The sequence below is a fragment of the Camelus ferus genome, chromosome 3 (genome assembly GCF_009834535.1).
Source record: "Camelus ferus isolate YT-003-E chromosome 3, BCGSAC_Cfer_1.0, whole genome shotgun sequence".
In the NCBI taxonomy this organism is placed as follows: domain Eukaryota; kingdom Metazoa; phylum Chordata; class Mammalia; order Artiodactyla; family Camelidae; genus Camelus; species Camelus ferus.
In genome coordinates, this window is record NC_045698.1 from 63,306,514 (window position 1) to 63,330,635 (window position 24,122).

General features: G+C 39.9%; 2 protein-coding genes and 1 long non-coding RNA gene across 7 annotated transcripts in view; 1 reads left to right on the forward strand and 2 right to left on the reverse strand.

The window, feature by feature from the left end:
- The window catches only part of FAM172A (family with sequence similarity 172 member A), a 362,785-nt gene that overhangs the window by 99,968 nt on the left and 238,695 nt on the right, over window positions 1-24,122 (reverse strand). For all 5 annotated transcript variants that reach the window (XM_032476170.1, XM_032476172.1, XM_032476171.1 and 2 more), the window contains one exon: window positions 22,549-22,633. In XM_032476170.1, coding sequence (XP_032332061.1) covers window positions 22,549-22,633 — 85 coding nt within the window. The remainder of the gene's footprint in view (window positions 1-22,548; window positions 22,634-24,122) is intronic.
- On the reverse strand, window positions 992-7,652 carry POU5F2 (POU domain class 5, transcription factor 2). The gene has a single exon (XM_032476167.1). The coding sequence runs from the start codon at window positions 3,275-3,277 to the stop codon at window positions 1,922-1,924; it is 1,356 nt and encodes a 451-aa protein (XP_032332058.1). The 5' UTR covers window positions 3,278-7,652; the 3' UTR covers window positions 992-1,921.
- LOC116662425 lies at window positions 7,733-23,051 on the forward strand. Its single transcript, XR_004318395.1, has 3 exons — window positions 7,733-8,234; window positions 9,211-9,213; window positions 23,041-23,051. It is a non-coding gene; the product is annotated as an uncharacterized LOC116662425 (long non-coding RNA).

Below are 24,122 nucleotides of genomic sequence, written 5' to 3' on the forward strand. Positions count from 1 at the left end.
ACTGTTCACCACTGACATCACACTCTTGGTTTTCTCCCAACTCTAAAAGGAGTTCCCTTTCAGTTTTGAGGGATCCGATAATTAACCTTTTTTACCCATTTAATCTTAAATCTTTGAATAATCTGAAACCCTTTAAATAAAGGTTTTTTTCTCTTTTCACAGTCAAGAGGGCCAGTGATAAAACAATCTCATTTTAAATTATGTGAAGGCTGCTGAGTGACAGACAACAGTACTCGCCTAAGCAGAGGGGCAGCCGTGCAGGTGCGGAGACTGGTTCCTCGAGATTGAGAGCCAGTTACGATTTCTCCAGATCTGCAGGAGCTGCAGAATTCAAGCAGCAGCCTGAGCCAGAGACTCTTCACAGCTTTTAGGAGGTAAATGTTCGCAGCACAATCACAGTTGTTCATCCTGGCATTAAACACTGCCTGACCCTCTGCAGCAACATCTCCCTTCCAAGGCTTTTCAGAAGGGTTGTCTAGGAAAAGGGAGACTGGGGTTGGTGCTGTATGACTTTCAGTGGGACAGTCCAAGAGTAAATCATTAGTCACCTACTGAATTTAAAGCCGAGCAACTCTAAAGTCTGGCTCGTTTTCACTAACCTACATGTGTCTTCAGTGCTCTATCTTCAGACACTGACAAGAGGAAAAAACATACATTGGAAGAAAACAGAAGAAACTAGACAAAAGCAATTAATAAAAATAAAAGCCAAAATTAATTAGTTAACAAAAACAGTAGTGAAATAGGATAAAGATAAAAAAAGCTTGTTCTCTGAAAATACCTACAGATAAATTCTTTGTAAGACTAAGGAAAAAAGAGGAAAAACTCACAAGATTAGTAAGCAAAAAGGATACATAAACTCAGATATAATATAGATGACAGAATTAAAAACCATAAATATTATATGACAGCAGATATGAAAACACAGAGGGATTAATGAGTTCCAGTTAGCTAGTATATTATGACCCAACTGACCAATGAAGAAGGAGAAAACTGGAAAAGACCAATTTCACAGAAGAGATTGGAAAAGCGACTTAAGATGTACCACTGCAAAAGCCACAAGGGAGTGTTGGAACAACTATCACAAATATCCTCTGAAAAGCATATCTGAGCTCAAAGAAAGTAAGGGAAATTTCCAGGGAATAAACCAAACGGAGCTGAAAACCAGAGAAGTAAGCTGGAGCTGGGCTGAGCTACTGCTATAGTTTCCCAATCGCAGGAGCAAAGGGATTTAAAACGCAGTGACTGGAGGGACAGGAGATAAACTTGTGAAACTGCATAAGGTGAGACCCCTACCCACCAAATCTGGGGTACTCTAAATGACAAAGTGAATTAGGAAAAAAACACATCTTTCAAGAAACTGGGGAGAACAAGCAAACTTCTGTGTTTCAGCAGGGACTCTGGGTAGGCTCTGTGTACTCTTTTCCTATCCCACCCTCTAACCTTCCCCTGGAGGCAATGATTATCCTGGACTCTGTGTTTACACAAAGTTCTGCTTGGTTCTGACAGAAATGATATACTGAAATAGTCTTCTGTGGCTTGAGTTTTTCACTCAATACTGTGTTCATAAGAAAAAAAACCCCTATGTTTATAGATAATCACAGGAATAACAGACACAATTAATTCTCTATTAATAAAAACAACAGAAACAAAATATCCAAAACTATCTATGTATTGTAATATACCTTAAAGCCAATGCTAAGGAGAAACAAAGGGAAAAACACAAAGCAGCAATAAACTTCAACTTCCATCCCCAAATTTTCCTGAACAACTCCCCTCTCCCTTCCTTCTGTATGCTTAACTTCTTTAGACAGAGAATGGAGAACTTAACGCTAAAAGCCCTGAAATGAGCCCCAGGGACCGGTTTCCCCAGCTTGGCCCTCCCCAGAGAGGCAGGCCCTTCAGCTGGAAAGCCTGGGGAGGCTCAGGGTGGTGGCCGGGGTCTCTCAGAGAGGAGGGCTCCTCCTGCAGTGAAAGGGGCAGGGGAGTACAAAGGTGTAAAGTAGGGTCTCGCATAGTGGGGGGAACCAAAATGGAGTCCCGATGTCAGGGGAAAGCACACCGGTCCCCCTGGGAAAGGAGGCCCGGCTGCCTCCACCTCCTCCAGTGGGGAGAAATCATTGCTTGGCCAACCACCCATCTTGCTCCGGTTATAGAACCAAACTCGGACCAGGTCCTTCTGCAGCCGGAGCTGCTCAGCGATGTGGCAGATCTGCTGGGGTGTGGGCTTCGGGCACTGCAGGAAGAGTTTCTCCAGGTTGTTTCCGATGCGCCTCTCCCTGCTTGCTTGTCTCTGCTTCCGAGCCTGCTGCAGGATCATCTTCATTTTGCATAAGCCCAGAAGGTTCTCGGCGTCCACTTGTTCCAGCCACATTTTCAGGAGCGGTCGCAGCTTCCACATGTTGGCAAGGCTCAGCTGCTGGGCTTCGAAGCGGCAGATGGTCGTCTGGCTAAGCACCTTTCCAAAGAGAGCCCCCAAGGCGAACCCCACGTCGGCCTGCGAGTACCCTAGGGTCATCCTCTTCTGCCTCAAATCCTTGGCCAGCTGCTCCACCTCTTTCTTCACGGCTGAGACATCCTCTGGCAGCGCCAGCCTCGGGATGCACCGCATGACGATGCAGGGCCTGGGGAAGGTGCCCTCAGAGGGGTCTGGGAACCAGGTCCCCGCCTCGCCAGCTCCGACCCGGGGCCCGCAAGGTACGGGATGGGCTCGTACCATCCCGCCCTGGAATTCGTACGCCGGGGGAACTGGGGGCAACCCCCACACCTCAGGGCCTGGATAGATTCTGGGCCCGACCCTGGGTAGGACCATCAGCCTGCCGGGGGCCTCCTGGGCTCTCAGCCAGATCTGAGTGTCAACCCGCACTGGCACCGGCCCTCTGGGCCCGCCCCCACCACTGCCTGGCAGGGGGAAGTTTGCGGGCTTGTGTCCGTCCATGGGGTAAGACCGCTCCCGGGCAGGGAGTCTGGTAGGAACTGATTGTTCTCGAGGCATCAGAACAGCCACCAGCCTCGCCCTCGAGCCCCGTCCGCCCCCCAGAGGGCGGAGATGGCGGTGCAGGCGGGAGAAACGCGCCAAAGGTGCGGTGGTGGGGAAATCTGGTAGGACCCTACTGGTAACTCCTTGGGTCCCCAGGGTTAAGGGAGGAGGTCTCCTACCCTGAACCTTGCTTTCAACTCCCTCCAAGGTGTAAGTCTCCCTTCTGGGCTTTGTACCTTCAAGCTGTCTGGGATCCCCTAGCCCCTGCCTCCATCCTCTCCCTGAAGGCAACCCAGGCATTTACTTTCAGCCCTTCAGAACAGTGGTATCTAATCTCTTTCCTCCACATACTCTGAATGATCACCCTTGGCTTCATAGATATTTGTTAAATATCTTCATGCCAGTTTTTTTTGTTTGTTTGTTGTTTTTTTAATGCCAGGCAGCATTTTTATGCTACCCCTCAATTCATTAACTCTCCCCTTACTGCTATCTTTACCGTCACAAGTACTGGCAACAGTACTCCACTGCACATCTTCAGTCCCTGTGCCCTAGGAAACCTAAGCCTCCCCGCCTGAATTTCTAGTTAACATCAGTTTACTGTCAGATTCTACCCTCACCCCTACACCTTGCCAGATTCCACTTTCTCACTGGAGCCAAGTTTTCTGATTAATTCTGTTTCCCCCACCAATCCCTTCAAGTCCTTTGTTACCCACCATCCTACTTCAGCTTCCTGGCTCAGAGTTTCCACATAAAACAAAGACCGATATCTGTTTCATCTTTCTCCCCTCTGGAGACAGGTCTCTGGATGGGCCTAACCTACTGTTCCTCACTGAGGATGCTCCTTGCAACACTTGATTCCAACATCAGGCTCCCTACCCCTGGCTCCTGTCCCACCAGAGACCCAAGGATCTTAGAGTATTTGTCCCTCCATCATGTCCTTAGCTCAGGAAGCCAGTCCTAGGCCCTGGGTGGAGAAAGTCAAGGAAGGAGGAAGAAGAGAAGATTAGACTTCAGGTTCAAAGCTTCCAAGGAGGAGCTTTGGAAAAGAGGAGACAGTGATCTTGGCTGGACAATCCCAGCCTCTTACTCTTCACACTCCAACTCCACCCTGATGAGATTTACCCTACCCACATCTACTGGGATTAGTCTTGATGAAGTCATAGGTGACCTTCCAGTTGTCCAATCTGGTGGCCTTTTAAAAATCTTCATACTATTAAACTTCTCTGCAGTATCTGATAATGCTGACTTTTCTTTTTGCTCCTGTTTTAAATTTCCTTGAAATGCTGGTAACAGCCAAATCTGTATTTCAGTCCTGACTTCTCTGTACATTTCCAGTCTGTATTTCCCATTGCCACAAATCAAATTCATTATGTGCAATTCTAAACCTGCCTCTCCTCTGGGGCTCCCTGAGCTGGTTAACGGCATCATCACCCACTCAGTCACCCAAACTGAAATCCAGGAATTGTTCTTGACCTTTGCCATACTCCGGAGGGCATCAAATCTTACATAGTGGGTCTCCTAAACCAGCTGAGCTCTACCACTTCCTCTACAGCCTCATCTTAACTGTTCTAATTTAGGCCATAATTTCTCACTTGCATCAGAATAACCTTACCATTGGCTTCTTCTGCTTCTCCTTCCAAATTCATTTTCATACATCTGCTAGAGGTAATTTTCCCCAAACCAAACCAAACCTTACCTAACTCAACCAAACGAAACAAAAATCTAACCATGTCCTTTTCCTCTTAATTTTTTTTCTTCTCAAAATCTTAGCCCCTTTTTCCCCAGTCAACAAGGTGGGCATTCAAATTCCTGAGTGGGGAACATCATGGTTTTTGCCATCTGGCCCCTCTCTCTTCCTTTCCCAGCCTCATCTACCACACTCTCCCAAACCCTGCAAGCCATCTTACCACATGCTCCGTGACAATACTTCACTTTGCACTAAAGATGCCATGCTTTTCATGGCTATTACAATTTTCTTCATATTGCTCCTTCTATCAGAAATGGCTTCCCCTGCTTGTTGGTCTCATCCTCTCAAATCATTCAGATTCTGTTCCTGTCATCTCAATAGAAAGGCCTTCCCTGACCACCCTTGTCACTCTCTGTTCCTTTTATTAACCTACTTTATTTTTTGATATTAGCAGGTATCACCACCTAACATAAAAATTTTTATCTGTTTATTGTCTGTTTTGGCACTGCCAGGAGAGCAGGTGCTTTGTTTAGTTCACTGCTGTGTCTACAGTGCCAACAACTGTGCTTGGCTCAGGAAACATTTCCTGAATAAAGAAGTGTGCTGAAATTCCAGTCACCTTTAAGTCGCAGTTTAGAGGACACTTTATGGTGAGGCCTTCCCCCAGGTGGAGTTAGTTACTGCTTCTGTGGTCCACCCTTGTACTTGATATATGTTTTTCCTGTAACATTTATCAGTAATAATTTATTTTATGTCTCTGTCTTTCTAACCAGGTACTTAAGGGCATGCATGTAGGTGTTACAAAGCCTGGAACATAACAGAACCCTGAGTGATACGCTGCTCAGTAAACGTTTGCTGAATGAGTGAATGAATCCTCACCTGTACCATTTTGGGAGTAAGGCACAGTTAGTTCCAGTTTAACAATGAGAAACCTGACCCTACCAGGTGTGTCTCCATCCTTTCTCTCCTATACTAGAACAAGGCCCTTATGTAGATGGGGATAGTAGTACCATGAGACTAAATTCAACTCAACACTCCAGGTAACGAGGTTGTTGATGCAGCCTTAAAGCGCTGGTAGTGGAAAAAAGAATCAAGAAATCAACTGCCATCTCTACAGGCTGTGTGCTGGATTGTTTTATGCCTGCGTATCTGCCGCAATCCTGGCTAGAATGTATGCTGGTGAAGATCAAAGTCCTTGTCTGTCTGGGTCATTACTAGACTCTCAGCACCTGGAGTTACACCTGGCACAAAGTGGGGAGTCACACAAATTCATCTCTTCAGCACTGATGGTGACAAGACTTCCACATTTGCCCTGGCTTAGGTTTCAGGATGACAGTCTATGAAAAAGTTTGCAATATATAAAATTTCACTGATACCTATTTTTTCCAAGTATACGTACATGCTATTTTTTCAAAATTACAAAGCAACCAGTGTCTGCTAAACACAATGAAAGGGGGATCCCAAAGAGGAATAAAAGAGAACAACTATATAAATTAAGGCCCACATATTGAAACCAGTCCATTTGCAAAAGAACCACAGAGAAATGGTTCATTAATTATTAAAAAACAGTGGTTGAATAAAAATGTTTTAGTGAACTGAAAAAAGTGTATCCAATCTAATTTGAGGAAAGCTTCATTATATTAACTGAGTTAAAACATAGTAGCTAAAAACATTTGCTAAATTTAAAAGTAAGGCTATATCAACTTGATGGGTTTTAAAGTTAACTTGGGTACTCTCAATTAAGGTTTTCTCTGAACTTGCTCAGATCTCATTGCCACTGTGCCTATCTCCTGGTTTATGCATATGTGCTGTCACGAATAAAAACCCATATCCTTAAGAGAAGTCTTGACATCTGCTTAAAAGTATATTTAATGTGCTGAAGAAATGGGGTGATTAGGGAAAAAAAGCAGGAGCATATTTCGCTAGAACAGAAATAGAGATGAGGGGAGGCAGGTCTCAGGATGCCCAAGACAACCAGCGCTGTTTGGGCCGGGGCACTTGAGAGGCTAATCCATCACCTTCAACAAACACAGAGACCTCTTAGTAAGTGATTAGATTACAATGTAAGAATCAGGCCAGTCTTATCCACAGGGAATTAAAAAGTAAGGATAAGAAACACATGGTCACAGGCCCCATGTATTTATAATCTAAATGGAGGCAAAGAGAAACTGTCTGGAGAGCAGGGCAGCTACACTTGCCCAAAGAGAAGTTAACAGTTTTCTATTATTAGGATTTTTGGAATTAAGAGAAAGTTAAGTTTTAAGCAGAAATCCCCAAAGCAGGATTTGTGTTAGTAAGCTCTTCTTAAGTATCCTCTATTTTAAGATGGCAAAACCAACTGACCAACTGCCAAGATCACCAATGGTAAGAAGCAGAAAACAGTGAAGGCAAAGTTAATAATAAGCATCCATGTAGGTCTTGGTTCATGCTTCATCTCTTTGAAAAGATTTGCTCATACATTCGGGACCACAGTGATCTCCCTCCACTCTGAACTTGGTGCCTTTCCACTGAGATATACTGGCTGCTTTAAACAGTCGGCTGCTTTAAACATGTCTTAGCTCCCACCCAGGAGATATGGAACCTCCCCAGTGGATATTACAGATTCCATTTATTTTGTACTTATGTGCTGAACAATGTCATAACATATGAGCTATCCACAGAGCTCTGAGGATGGTAAGTGCATAAAAACACCTGGATGTGAAGGAAATCTGGTTTTGACTTACATCATCCTGTTGATCAGTTATCTCATTAACTAGGAAGGTGTTCTTTGCTTCCTTCTCTCTCCAAATGCATCTCTCCCAAAGCTGTTGTTCATGCTCCAGAGAGCAGACAGGGTATTGTTCAAGAATATGTGAGAAGTTCCATTTCTATAGCAGAGGCTCAAAAAAATGCTTTTTGAATGTAATTAAATCAACAGAGTAGACCAGGAGATCTAAGAATAATGTGTAAGTCAGACAGAGAGGGCAAAAGCAGACTAGCTGGTGCTAATTTTATAGTTTTTCCCACTCTGCAGGTATGCTGGTAACTGAGCACTGACCAGGCATCAGTGTGTAAAAAGCACTGTCACCAGAAGGGCAAGTATAGGTCCCCAAGAACCACATCAGTCAAGGAGCACGACAAAAGGCAAAGTCACTGGGAAGTCCGTCTCTGGGTCTAGGAAGGAAACTCAGGGACCAGGGAGAACTGTGCCAGCCGGGCAGTCAGGAAAGACGCCTCCTGCCTCACCTTGAGAGAGTTAACAACACACATCACACCAATTTAGTTCACTGAAACTACCTCAAAATACACAGAAATGCTGAAACAGCCAATCCTTTGGGTGGATTTTTAAGTAGAAAAACTAGAACAAAGTGAGACACTGAAGGTAAGTTAGGCAGTTAGGAAAAACTGATAGGTGTAGGCAAAGGACACGACGTTAAAGGTGTAATAACATGGAAGAAGTGAATCACATCAATGTGGTCATTGCAAAGAATCACTTATTGGTCTAGGAGATAAATTCATAAAATAGCTGACGGCACTGTTCTGCATAGGAGATAACAGAGGAAAAGAACAAAGGCGAAAGGACAGCTATTTGTGAAAACAGTATTATGAGAAGCTTTTACTCTTAAAAAACACATAAAGAAAAACCAGAATGTAGTGTGTTGCCAACACAGAATTTTCTTGATCTTCTTAATTTAAGATTAAGATTATGAAGGACTGTTTTTTTGGTTGCTACTTCATTTCACTGTTATTCTTTTGTTATTGTAAAAATGACTTCTGCTGTGATATAATTGTTGCTTAAAACCGACAGCTCATGACACAAATATGACATAACTGCATAGTCAGAGACTACACAGAGAAAAATCTTCCCATTTTATTTTATAGATCCACGTTATTCAGGAGCTATGAACTTCCTGTGCTGTAAAATAATATTAAGTCCAAAAACTCTACAGCCTTCGCTGGAAGCCTTGAAGAATTTAAAATATCTGTATGAGGCAGGAAGAGCAGTTGAGCTGAGCAGGGCTGAGTCGAATGGCATTATGGTGATGAGTCAGGTATATTCAAAGATAGGCACAAGTAGATAAAGTTTAAAGGTTCTTGTTATGCCAAGCAGGATTTAAACAAACTTTTTAGCTGAGTCTGCCCTTGTTACAGAAGAAAAGCTTTAAGGATCTTCTTGCATTGATTACGCTAGTCAGGGTACAGTCACTGTCTTCTGCATTCAAATGTGGACTCTGCTTACACTTTAAAGCAGGAGAAACACAACTTGTTTAACGAAAAAATTTTCTATTACATTGCACGGTAAAAATGCACCTAATAGAAATGACAGCTTATGACCAATGAAACCAGTAATTCAGGACGTGCCATGGGCTCAGAGAAGTAAATGAGAAGTAGAGTAGAATTTCTGTTTACAGGATATAACTCTTTCAGGAGCTGTGAGAATTATTTTTTGTTAAAGAGATTCCGAATTAATTGATTTTGGTGCCTTGGTATTGCCATCGTAAGTATGAGGTCTCTGTGATTGTCCCTGGAATCTCGGTAAGAAACTATGAACTGAAGTAAGCCAAAGAGAGTGGCAGAATTTCTTGTAATAATTTAAATTCAAGAAAGACACCTGTCTTTTATGACTGACAGAAATGTAGATGAAACATAAGAAACCAATGAATTTATGGAAGTTTCTCATAAGGATATGTTCTAGGGCAGGTGTCATTTTGAAAGGAAGACAATGTATTAAAGAACTGATAGGATTTCAGGGAGAATATGGGAGAATAGGACAGTAGCAGGAAGAAGAATGAAAGGGAAAAGGTCAGCGTGGGACGTATGTACATTAGAAGAGTGAAGAAACAGGGAGAATGCTGAAGAACAGGAAAACTGAGGAGCTGAAAGGCTGGACTTCTGTAGAAGATGCACTGGGAGGCTCTGAGAGTAATCCTGTGACAAGACATGACTAGAATCAGGACTCAGACAATCTAGAAAACAGGAGAGAAATGACAAAGTTTTTAATTCTTGAGTACTGAAAAGCAAAGAACAGTTTCTTGAAAACTGTAGCCCTTGATTTGTTGGATAAAATAATTTATAATAATAATAACAACAACAACAACAACAACAATAATAATAATGACAGGAAGTCCTTGCTTTGCATGGAAGTGTAGGACTGTAAAAATGACCATACAAACTGAAACCGGGCAAAGTGATCATAACAATCAATGGAAAAAAACCTATGGTTGTGCTGTGACCTTTTTTTTTGTTAAAACATTAAAAATAGGGTAGAGGAATAAAAAAATAGTAAAATGAATTGTATTTAGTACACTGCATTTTAAAACTTTAGAAACATTGAGAATTAAGATGCTTTATTTCTTTGTAAAAAACTTATTAAGAGCAGTTTGAATAGTGCCTGCCTTCTTGTCATACAACTTGTGACACAGTTCAAGCAAATCTTTTCTATGCCTTGGCAAACTGTCATACTCCTAAGTGTGGGTCAGCTTCCAACATTTTATCCTTCGCTTCCAATGTCACGAAACATCTCTGAGAGTTCATTTGATGTGAAGTTTTTTTTTGTTTTTTTGTTTTTTGCCAGCATCACTTCCTCTGGGACATCTTCATCTTTTTCGTCTTAAATGCTTTCCAATTTCACTTCCAGCATTTCATGTCTTTGCTGCACTTTCATCTCTGTTGGCCAGGCCATTTCTTTTTGTAAATACAGATAGTGCTATCTGTGTCGGAATTGAATAACAGATACGCAGTAATCAGTCAGTGACAGATTTGAAAGAAGTGACAGGATTGGTCACTGATCATGATGTGCATCTGTAATTTACATTGAGATCTGTACCTAATGCAATTATTCAAAGTTAGTATATTGTGGTAACTGACATTTGAGCCTTGTTTTGGGGGGACTGGTGTTACTTAACTAAACTATGGTAACTGAAATTTGTGTATATTAGAGCCATGCAAAGCGAGGACTATCTGTATTATTGAGTCCTACTACATGCCAGGTACTATTTTGACAGTCCTGTATGGATTGTTCAACTTAATTCTGACCATGACCCAATGAATGGTACTAGCATTATCCTCATTTTAAAGACAGAGTGATTGTAGATCTTCATCTGGCCATATTATAGAATTAATTCTCCACATATTTGGGAAGAATACACTTTTCTCACAGTCATGATAAACCCAAAGTTCTTCATTAATGCTGACTTACTACCATTAGAGAGTCTGAAGTGACAAGTTACACATTCATTTGGAACATTTATCTAGAGTAAAAAGTCAGGGTCTCATAATAATAGGGAAGGAATGTGGATACTTTGAGAAGATGCACTAAATCTTAGATAGCAGTGGGGTACCACTTAATAAAGAAGGGTGTCAGTGAACTAAGAGTTACTCTTGGGCCCTGAAGGGGTTCAGAAGTCCTTCACCAGCTCACCAATTTCAGTAGTCATCCTCTGATTAGGAACAAAGAGAATTCTGCAACGGACAGAAGATTTTTTTCCTTAGGAGAATGAGTTCCTTGAGAGGCAAGAATCTTGTCTAGCAATCTTTAGAGTCTAGATGAATGCTCAGTACATAATAAGTGCTCAGTAAATCTTTGTGGAAATAAGGAATACATATTTACAGTTAGTTTCTCATCTCAAGAGAACCAAAAATAACTCAAGTCTGAAGTAAGACATGGAGTTAGGCTCTAATTAGAGTGGAAACAATTAAATCAACCAACTAACTAATTGGTGAAAATAATGAAATTTGGATTTTCTAAAATGTAAGGCTTGCCGCCTATGTTGATTTTACATGCTTGATATTGTTTCTGAAGAAAAGCAAAACCAAATAATGCTGAGGGATTATACCTTCAAAAGTGAAGTGTTGTAAAAATCTAAGCTACAATGGTCATGGGGGACTATACTTTTCATTATAAAGTTCAATCTGCATATCATCTAGTTCCATAGTTTTCCCACATATTGGTTATATTTAATCATTTGTATCTGTGACCTTAAATTGACAATGTCTTATTTTAAATTTAATTACTTTCCTTCCAGAAACTAAGCAGGAAAGGTGTGGCTATTTTGCCACATAAATTAAAATGGAAAGGAAATCCTAAATTTCTTAGAAGGTAATTTATTAAAATGAAATAAAAGTAAAAAAAATTCATGCTGCTCTTTTAAAATATCTGAAACATTAGCTAAAAACAAAAGAATCCAATATTGATTTTAGAAGGTTATTAGAAAATTTCAATAAAGGGTCTGTTACAAAAGTCTCATTTATAAAGATCTTTGCTATACAAAGTTTAAAATGATGTTTATGTTTATCTGCCCAAATATTTCAACAAGTAACTTTTATAATATTTTAGAAATTAAGGAATTATGTAATACAACTGAATTTTGTCAAAGATTATGCCATGAGATTCAAAACTTATATAAACTAGTGCTTATATGATTTAATTATTATTAGTAGAACATATTGAATACTTGGGGTGAAATATGTATGGTTAAAGGGGATATTAACAGACAATATGAACAGAAATACTAGTACCTAGTCTCAAAGAATATTTAGATACTGTATATCAGTTAAATCAATGTTAATACCTAAAAGCTGAAGTCATCTATCAAATTATCTCTCAAAATTTTTCATTAAACAAAACTATTTTCCTTTAAAGAAGGACTGTGTTTTAAGAACTACGATTTAATAAAAAATTTAAAAAACCCTGCTTTTAAAGTGCTGATAATCAAATTAGAACATCTTAAGATTTTAAAAATAAAAAATATTTGACCTGTCTATAGTGCCTAACGTTCACTTTGAATTTTTATTTCAGTACCAAAGAATATTTTAGATGTTCTGAATCACTATTAGAAGGCAATGCCGTTTCTCTTAAGGGGTATGTTTTGGGGGTATTTTTTGCCAGCAGACTGATTTACTGCTGGTGACTTGATGTGTGTCTGTGACAAGTCGGAGTAGGCAGGGAGGGTTAGATGGGAGGCACATATCACACGTTTGGTCAAACAGAAGTGAAGGGCAGTGGATCCAGGCAAACCACACAGGTCAGGAAGGGGCAGGCAGAGACTGTGATCTGGGGTAGACGTGATTCCACAGGCTGTAGGACAAAGAATCTCTAGGTGGGGTAGACGGAAGCCAGGAAGACACAGGAGACACAAACTGTAAGAAAAGAGTCACACACAGACAAAAAACCAGATGACAGAGAGAGAGTCAGAAGGCAATATAAAGACCCAAGGAGAGCCCTCGAGAGCAGTGACCCAGATAGCTGACAGAGGGAAGGAGAAACAGAGGACAAGTGAAGCACAGCCAGCCATGGAAAGGGAGATCAATACTTAATATACAGTTAAAAAAAAAAAAAAAAGAAAAGAAAAAGAAAAAGAAAATTTCTGTCTTAGGTACCACTGGTCTCAACTTACTTTTCTAACTAGGGACATAGCATTAAGCGCCATGAGACACTGCTATGGGAACTGTAAAAGTAATCTCTCACAAATTAACTCATAATTTATAAATTTCAAGAACAAATACAAATTCATATTATTCAGTTATTTATCCAAAAGCATTCTAAAAAATTAGTTTAAGAGGGGAGGGCACAGCTCAGTGGTACAGAGTATGTGCTTAGCATGCAGCATAAGGTCCTGGGTTCCATCCCCAGTACCTCCATTAAATAATAATAATAAACAAACAAACAAACCTAATTACTACCCCCTTACCAAAAAAGATATAAATTAAAAAAAAGGAGAGTTCTAAAATAATGAGTTTTAAAATTTTTTTTATCTTTAAAGGGAAGAGTTAGTTCAGTAAAAGGGAGTTGCCACCTTTACTGCCAAATTCTTTGAAGGATTTTTCACAAATTGGTTCAGAAAGCTGTAAAAAAAATCATGGTGGCTATTTTTAATTTTTTTAAAAAACTGAGATTTCTGGAGTAAGACTACTTATATTCAATGTGATTACTAGAAAACTGAAAGAGTCAAAATCACAGGATAATACTGGACCTGATTAAGCGTATGTATGTATATGTGTGTGTATGTATACATATATATAAAATGAGGGCAAATGTTGGTGATCTACATAAATATCATATGTTTAGCTAGTTTATTTTAAATGATTCTCTCATCCATTATTTCCCCAAAGTTCCTGATTCCAGCTAATTATAATGAATGATTCACTGAAAGCACAAGCGTTTCTAGTGGTCAACTTTTAGAACATACATCCCTTGTATTAACTATTAATTATAAGGTAACACCAAACAATGAACAGGGAAAGTCACTGATGAATAACAGCTGCAAGGCCAGTTCTACAACAATGAACACAAACTGCCTGAAAAATGCTATTTAGTTAATGAAAATACCACTTTAAGAATTAGAATAGATATTCTCTGAATGGAAGAAAGAGGAATGCTAGAATTCTTGAGCAGTACACGTAGTCAAAAAGTGGTACAGTATCATACATGCTAATATGCCTTGAATTTTCAAGTCTGTTTACAAGGCAAAGTATAGACTTTCAATTACCCAATTATTTTGAGCTATGTCTAAAAATACATTAGATAACACAACTTGTCTACACATTCTGAATGATACCACATTCTAGAAGCAATTAATGTTGATTTTCCATCGCTATCTTTAGAAAGAAGTGATTGTTCACTAACAAAGAAAAGATACAACTTTTAATGCCATTTCCTCAAGACATATTTTCAGCAATAAAGTGAAGTGAATATTTAGCAAATATTCAGTAATTTCAGTCAGTGTAAACATTCAATCTGGACTACTTAAGCCAAGAATAATTAGGGTTACAGTTGCAGGTTTTCGACAATTCAGATTCACCTGGAAATGGCTAATGTTCCAGTTTCTGTTCTGGTGGGGAAGGGGCTTGACAGGTGTACTTTATCAATGGCCTCCTTCTACATCCAGAACCAGACAGCATCATCTAAATATTAGTACATTTCAAGTTTAATTCTTAACTCCTACGACATCTACGATGGTTCTTTTACCCTCTCCCCTTTTCTTTTCTTCTCCTTTTTAAACATTTATACTGTTATCTTTCTAAATTTTGAGGTGCTCAGATTTACAACAAGTGCTCTAAGTAAGCTGGAAGAACAGACAGAAGTCTACCTCAAACCATGACAAGGGTGAGAAAAAATGAGGATACAAGTTCTGGGAGGAAATACGTTGACAGGTATCAGACATCTAGATACAGTTTAAGTAAATTTCCTTAATGGTAGGTGGAAAAAACTTCCTATCCTGTGCGCCTGGTGCGCAAGAGTCACAGGCATGTGAAAATACTGATCCCCTCACCCTTCAGCTCAGCCAGGAGGAGCTCTGTCCATCCACCTCTGGGCACAAGCAACCCTGTCTGTGAACTCCAGAGTGCCATACAAATCTTACACTTTTCTATATGTGTTGCTTAAGGAAGAGTGGAATAACTTTAACTATGTGCTGGTAACTACGCTTTATGGTCACCATAAGCCTTAGAGGACTGCTAAAGTAGATCTGATGAGACCGTCAGCATTTCACGAACCCAGAACAAGAGACTGCTAGGAGGGAAGAAGGGCGCAGATTTCAGAGCTGAGCAGATCCCCTGAAGTCTTGGAAAAACATCCCTAAGGTCAGACAGGCAAAGACCAGGGCTAGAAGGACAATACTAGAAATGTCATCTCAGAGAGACCTTCCCTGGCCAACTTCCTAAAACTTCAAATCCTCCCCTCCACACACACATACTTAATTCTGTTCCCTCTTCCCGCTGGTTCTCCCCCCAACGACTACTACCCAACACACTACATATATACTTCACTTATTTATCTTGTTGATTGTCTGTCTCTCCTACTAGAAGGTAAGCCCTCCGCGGGACCTTTACCTGGTGTAATTCACGGCTATGTCCCTGCACCTGGAGTCACGTCTGGTCCACAGCGAGTTCTTGCTGACGGAAGGCGCGCAGACTGAAAGCAAGGTGCCTGGGGAGCCCGGGAGCACGCTGGGAGGGGCTGACTGCGCGTGCGCCTGAGCAGAAGCACTGACCCACAGCGGGCCCCGCCGGGAACCGGCCGGGAAAGAGCCGTCTGTCAGTCATGTGCCGGCCGAAGCCAGCTGTGCCCGGACTTGTAAGAAGTCAGAAGGTATCAAAGCTCTGTAACCTTGTCTATTTTCAAACATATATGTTTGGCTTTCCTTTCACCCTGGAAGAATGCCTCTTAACGCACAGTCAAAAACTGTAAAAAATGATATTAGCTCTTTCGGGGGAGAAGTAACAGGATATAACATCATTTCTGATTTCATCTTTACTTCTACCCCCGTTTCTTTCAGCTTTATTGTTTCCAGATTTCTACGTCCTACTGAACATTTTTCTTTCGACTATTAGTTTTCCTTTTGATTTCTTCACTATATTTTCTATCTTCCTGTGACTCTGGTTTTACTACACTTATCGATGTCACAGAGAACATAGAAAAACATGAATTAGTTATTTGCTGTTTCAAAACAGAATTGGAGACAGGGAAGTGGAAGGGGGAATATCTCTCTGCAAACGCTTTCCCCACTCCTATAGGGTTAAAATAACCAATAATCCTTTTAAAATAAAGGATAACCTTAAATTCTAAAATGCCTAATGAGAATATACAGTATCACATTACATTTTTACAGTGCCTTCTTCCTGGTGAACTTAAAATAGCCCTTCAGATACCAAAAAGTTGTCCTCATAACATTTCTACAAGTTAAGTGAGGCAGCATATGCTGTTGCCATTTTATAACAAACATATAAACAACCAAAATATGGGCTATAGAATAAACATAGATCTTATTAACCTATTATATATTTCTCTGAATAACACTGTTTTTAAACAGCTGTTTTTAAACAGCTGTTTTTACCAGTATGAAACACCATTAACAGAAAAAAGTGAGGGAACCAGTGACTTGACATGTATTTGAGATGCCTCAAATATCCACTATTCATAATATGTTATAATAACTGAAAAGTCAACTTCATTTTAAGTATAAGGTACAACACTGCCAACTCTTAAATGTGACATTATTACAAGTATTACACTTGCTTTCAAAAGAGAAATAAAAACAGTATGACTCTACTGAAAATAATTATCAGTGGTATTTTAAGTATAATTCAAAAATTTTACTGTACCTGCTTTAAAAATATTCATAGGTAAATAACATTCATAAAATGGAGCTATTATGAGCATTGGATCTATTTTTTGGGTAAAAGGAAACATATTTAGTAATAGAGGAAAAAATTTGGGATTAAATGAGTACGTATTTTTACAGGTAATTTTTCTGCCTTGACAATGAAATTCTTAGTCAAAAGGTAAAAAGTATATTGTAATGAGAAAAAAAAACCTTCATAATTTAGAAATCTGGAAAAAAAGACTTCACTAAATTGAATGGATAGTCTGGACATCCATTACTAACTTGTGGTCAGTACACATACTGAAATTTTCAAACAATATCAACATTTCAAATTACAATAATAGGATTATTGATCACAGAACTTCAGGTGTGTCAAAGGTGCTTTAACAACCTTTTGTATTTCTATCTGAATTTCCTGCCATCACCTCAATTGCTGTCATTTCAATTAAACAGGTCATAAAACAATTTAATCATTCTTGCTCTTAATTAATTTCCCCCTTTTGCTCCCCTCTTGTCCCAGTTACTTCTCATTGGAGCTTATCATTGTCTCCTCCCTTCCCTCAGCCTCCACGTCCTGTCTATTTATCATCAAGGCATGTAGGTTCTTCCCAAGTCATACCTGTTACAGCTCTCCTATCCTCTCCAGTCCCATTGCCGCCACTCCCGTTCATGCCATCAACCATGTATACTGGCTTTACTGTCACAGCCTGCTGAGTCTACTGCCTCCAGATGCTTGCTCCTCTCTTTTATTCATTTACTAAACTAATCTTCTTTAAAATTCCATTTTGATCACGTCATAGTAATGTTGATCACATCATAAAACTGTTCATTATTTTTTAAGGACTCTGAGGGAAATCAGCGATTTTGATTAAAAACTGTTCAGTTTTTATAAGTCGGTATGGAAAATGCTGGGCTTACTGGCCCTCTTCTCTCATTTGGTGCAACCTAGTGTTGATGCCAGCTTCAAAAGGAGGAAGCTACTTCCTCCTAGCAGAGGGCCAGGAAACAGTTCTTTTTTAAAACATCTTTTTTGGGGAAAAAAAGATAGTCATTATAAGCTCTTGTTCATTGCTGTGTCCCAGCTTCCAGAGCACTACCTGGAACATAAGTGCTGAGTAAATATTTGAGAAATAAATGGATACAGGTTTCCCCTACTATCTGAAAGTACAGCACTCCTATGAAACTTTACGTAAGCCAAAATGGCGTAAAGCAAAGAAGCAATTACTTTAGGACACATTTTGCTAATGGATGCCCCAAATAAATCGAGTTAAGGCACAGATGCTCACAGGCACAGCTGAAAGCTATGGCTGCTTGATGCTGAGATGTGGAGTGTAGTTCCTGGGGGAGGAGCTTGGTGATGCCACTCTCGCTACTCCAGGTACTTGCTGCCTCTGTAACAGCCCCCTGCAAGCAAATGCTGAATGCATTTTTGCTTTCACTTTTCTTCATAAGAGCAAAAATCCTCTTCAAATTTCTTCCAGTTAGGGAAAACAGGAAAACCAATGGAGATCTTTCATAAAAGTCAAGTGGCATAAAGTGAACTTTCAAAAAGTGGGGAATAACTGTATTTATTGGGGAATGTATAAGAAATCTCCTCCTGACTTAAGCCGAATTTGTTGGAATAAAAACCCACAGGGAACAGAAGGTTACAGAAAGTAGCAAGTTCTGTCTTAAGAAAGATTTGGTCAGAGAAGAGTTGAATAGTGAGGCGACTTAGTGTAAGATCAAATGAGTGTGATAAAAAAGAAACTTAATAGCTTATCTCTGATAAACTGTATAGCAAAGTCTAATGAAGTATTGGAGAAGCAGGGTAAGAATGAATTGTCTTCAAAGAACTTTTTAGTGCCTTTTTGAAAGAGTTGCTAGTAAAACCCAAGATAACAGACAAAAGATGAATCTTACAAAAGCTTAAGTCTCAAAAAAAGTTAAGTTGTTTTCTACTTAGGCTTGAGTGACCGCCAGAGTTGAAGTTTAAACTTGTATTAATTATCTACTGCTGTCAACAAATCACACCCAAAATTGGCAGCTTAAAACAATACACCTTTATCAGTCACAGTTTCTGTGGGTGGGGATCTGAGTGTGGTGTGGCTAGGTAACTGGCTCAGGGTCTCTCACAAAAACACCGTCAAGGTGTTGGTTGAGGTTGCAGTCCTCTCAAGGCTCAAATGGGAGGTGATCCCCTTCCAAGGTGGCTGTTGGCAGACTTCAGGTCCTCACTGGCTCATGGCCGGAGACACCAGTTCCTTGTCACGTGGGCCTCTCCAAGGAGCAGCTCCCACCATGGCAGCTGGCTTCCATCAGAGGGAGCAAGCACGAGGACAGCAAAGAGCCTGAGGTCTGCCAACATTCACTGGTCTCACCATGTTCTTCACCATCCTTAAGCAGCAGGCTTGATAGAACGGTGGAATGACTTTTTGAACACTCACTTATGGTACCAGGCTAGGTGACAACATCTTACAGAGATGAGACAATGTCTTCCAAGATGTGTTATTTGCTCTAAATCAGACTTTAATACATGTGCTATTTCTCCCAGACCTCCAGGGATGAGAGGCAGAGATGGGACTGGCTTCTCTTCTTACTCTCATTAGTGATCTACTAGCAAAACGGCTGCTTCCCATTCCCGTGACTTCAGGCTCTGTTGGGGTAAAGGTCTTAGTTCCAGAGGAAGAAATGCTTCGATGAGGGGTCGCAGCAGTGATTCCGTCGAACTGGAAGCTGAGGCTGCCATCTTGCCGTTTTGGGCTCCTTACACCACTGAATTAATAAGCAACAGCAAGTGCTGCTATATTGGCTGGGGTGACTGATCCTGATCACTAAGGGAAAACTGAGTTGCTACTATACAGTGGGGTAAAGAAGAGTATGTCTGCAATGCAGGAACGCCTCTAGGACACCCATCAATATCTCCTGTGATTAACGTCAACAGAAAACTACAACAATGTAACTCAGGAAGGATTGCCAATGGCCGAGGCCCTTCAGGAATGAAGACACGGGTCATCTCACAAGGCAAGGAACCATGACCAGTTGAGACACTTGCTGAGAGCAAACAGAATATGGATTGAAGGTAGTTACACTTACCAGATAAAACTACATGACCAGTTGCAAAAATGAGGAATGTAATAGTTATGAGTATTTCTTCCTCATTTTGATATGAGTATGTATGCAACACATATTTTTGTTTTCATCTCTCTTATTACCTTATTGTCACATGTAAGATGTGTCAATAGTAATTAGCTTTATCTCTCAGTATTTAAATTAAAAGATACCAAAGATGAGAAGAATAAACATCAATCAAGGACAAAACAGGGGCTTTGTATCCTCTTCTAGTGTGTTTTCAGTTGTACATGGGATAGCTGTATCTTGTTAGGTGGAAGCATGACTTCATTAATGCCTTTATTTGGTGATTAAGTCCGGTTTAAGGGGATGTAGATGAGTGCCGACTTGACAAGGAGTGGACCGTGGAGGCTCTGTAATGTGTCACTTTGGCTAGGTTGAACTACATTTCAACCTAGCAAAATTTCTTTTCAAACTGTATGTTTTGGGTTAGGATGTTTCACAATGGAGATTTCTGTGAGAAATTTGGAGGGTTAAAATGAAGCAGCAGCCATTTTGAGCTCCCACATGTTGTTTATCTGCTGGTTCATTTGGTGGCCTGAGGCAGGGGCCAGGATTGTATCCATCCTACCCTGGATTCTCCTCCAGCGGCGATGACTCCTGGCCAGTTGTGCACCTGGTTAGCTCCATGACGAAGGGCACTGGCTTCGACAGGGCACCCACACCACAAAGGGCAGAGGCCACAAGAACTGACATGGGTTTAAGTCCATCCTCGTGGACTTACCCCTTTACTTAACATCTTCACTTAACTCCCTGCTCTGTAAACTCAAGCTCCAGCATTGCATGCAAAATCAATATTCTTACAGAGACAGCCAGCTCTGGTCAAATCCCAGGTCAAATCTCTGTAACAAATCCTTTACTATGTATAGTCCACCCTCATTATTTGTGGGGTCCATATTTGTGAATTTACCTACTTAATAAAATTTATTTGTAAGCCCCCAAGTCAATACTCATGGCACTTTTGTGGTCATTTGTGGATATGTGCATGTGTAGAGTGGTGAAAAGTTTCAGTTGCTCAACATGCACATTCCTAACTAAGAACAAGGCCATGCTTTGCCTTCTTGTTTCAGTCCTTGTACTGTAAACAAGTGTCCTTTTTGCAGACTACTTACTGCCATGTTTTTCACATTTTCATGCTTTTGTTGGTGATTTTACTCTTTGAAATGGTGCCCAACTACAGTACTGAAGTGTTATTTAGTGTCCCTAAGCTCAAGAAGACTGTGATGTGTTTTATGGAGAAAATCAGTGTGTTAGAAAAACTTCATTCAGGCATGAGTTCCAGTGCTGTTAGCTGTGAGTTCAACATTAGTGAATCAGGAATCTATATTACATAAGGTGCCTTTAAACAGAAATATTCATAAAACAAAGTTATATACTGACTGGTTGATGAAAATGTTGTGACCAGAAACTTGCAGTTTGGAACCTAACCCTGTATTTTCCCTAGGAGCAATGATTCAGTATTCACTAATTCAGTGCTATCAGAGAGTTTACGGAACATAACCACTGATGATACAGGAAATATACTGTACTTAATGTACACACACACACACACACACACACTCACACATACACACATATTGTAGCATATATATTTCCTAGCAGTCTGTTTCTCTAACTGAACCCTGATTGACAGACCAGAAAAGTATAGTTATAATAATGGTGAAGTACAGTTCCCATGAAATTTAGTTAATAATGATACTTCTTTATCTAGTAGTTGAACTGTTCTCCAAATCATTCCCTTCAAGTATACAGACACGTCTGCACCATTAAGTACTTAGTGATTAGCTATCCCCCATGGTTGTTATATGGAGTAGTTCATGTTCAAAACTTCTGCTCATTCTTTGGCATCTATGACCAAAGCAAGCCCATTTCTATTCTGTACCATAACCAGACACCATTGCCCACTTTGTGTTTACCATCAAAACTGGTTGGCAATTGTGGAAGCCACAATCAGAAAGCAATGAAAAATGTCACTCTCTCTTCCCTAGAGATTAGAGACTAACATATAAATCCTGTAGGCTGGAATCAATGTCAGTCTTAAACGGTCTGGAGCCCACCTGCTTCCTGAGGTGCTTACCCCATTTTACCTCTTTTCTTTCAAAACACAGGCCAGTCTTAACCTTAGTTCCCTGTGAACATCTTCAGGTCCATTCCAGCCCTTACTCCTTACCTTACTCTGCTTCTTTTGGCTAGAATACCATCCTGCATGTCTTTCTACAATCCAAATCCTATCTAACACACAAGGTCCAGCCAAAATCTTCTACATGAGAAGCTTTTCTAGACTCTAGGTCACAACAGTCTCTTTCTCTGAACTCTTGACCACCTATTGTATCAATGAGTTGGTAATCAATCAGAGACAAATACTCTGAGGTCCTGTACTGCTATCCAGTCCCTGTCTTAATCAACCTTTAATTCATGTACATCCTGTCTCCTTAAGCTTCAACAGCAAATGTCAATACTACTCTCAAGTTGTTTCACTTACTCGTCTTCACGAGTTCGTTGGTAAGCATCTTCAGTTACTTAACGCATTTCTGGTCATGGATCAGACCTACGCTATAGGTTACCAATAATTCATTCAAAGATTCAAGGCAGAACAAGATGCTTAATTTGCAAAACAGAATTCCACATTTCATTAGCATATTTTTGCACCTTAAGAAAACCACCCCATACATTTCCCATCAAACACATACCTGCTGAAACTCGGGGGCAGTCAGGCAGCATGGACTCCACTGATGTGTCTAATGGTTCTGAGCTGGAGACCCAGTTACAACAGTTCTGCAATGTAATAGAGACAATGTTCTGCTGAAACATAATTTAAGGCAAGACCAATTTACTAGGCTGCAGAGATTAATTTATCCAATATAACCAACCACTATAAGTATACTCTATTTTCCATACACTGTAAAAAGTTCTCTTATGTACATAGTCAGTAATCATTCATGACCAACATGACTGTAGAAAAAAGTTTATCTTCTACAATCCAGCAAATTATCTGTGCTGATATTAAGAAGACATGTAACCTCTGTGAATGACGATGCAATATGCTCATAAGAGACAGCTAGGATTTTAATTAAGGGAAATTGAAAAGGGTGTCCATTTTTAACTTTTAGATGGAAATAACTATTAATTTGAATACGTGAAAGAATATTTACATTTTAAAACAAGTCGCCCGGCTAGCTCAGTCGGTAGAGCATGAGACTATAAAACAATATTCTTTGTCTTTGTAGTAGGAGAAATACATTTCATAATTACTTCTCAAAATTTGGCCAGTATAAATATACTACTTTAAAAGTTTTTCTTCAACCTATTTCAATGAAGGCTGTATCAAACAATTCAAGAGAAACACAACCTGGTGAATTGTAGCTGTGTGTCTGAGGACACAAAGCTTTCAAGATTAAAGCTTAACCTCTAAGATAATGATGATTTACAACTCAGACAAATGAAATAAAAATAATCTGTATTTCTTCCATACATTGTAAGTCTGTATTTGAAGTCTGGCTTAAAAAATGTGATTAACCTCATATGGCTTTAAAAAAATTTCCAACACACACACACACACACACACACACACACTGAATTTCCAGACAGATTTTATTTTGAAAGAAATCATCCTATCAATCATGTTGAAAAAATCGCTGATTGCTATTCTGGTAAACAAGCATGTATTGTGTATTTTTAGATGCTTGCTGTCCTGGTTGTGCACCATGGAATCCGTCCTCACTGTGGAAAGATCCTTGACTGGTAGATCAAGTGTCTTATTGTATTTCCTTAATTCATTCTGTCTGGAAGAAGATGTCAGCTGTGTTGCAGTGAGGAGAGAATTTCAAAGGCCCCAGTCCCCACCAATAAAGGCCAAGGAATGGCTTTTGAATAGATTTGTCAAGGCAACCCTACTGTTCTGGGACCAGGGAGAGCAGGAATAACATAAAGGAAGGGTTGCTGTATGAGATTAGAAAGTGAAGTTCACAAAGCATGGCAGATTTTTGTAAGAAACAGTAGATCAATGAAACTATTGAACTGTGTGGAAAAAAAAAAAAAACCATGAAAACAAACACAACATCTAGTAATGTTCTTAAATGCTTTCTCTCTTTTTACATTTAAAATGGATAAAATATTACTATTTTCATGTATTACAAAAGCTTGATGGTTTAAAGTGGATATGTATTCTATAACTTGCACTCCTAATCTTAATTAGCAGCTGAATGCAAAATTATACAATGTAAGAGAGAAGGAATTATAAAAGAAATGGGGTTTTAGAAGATAT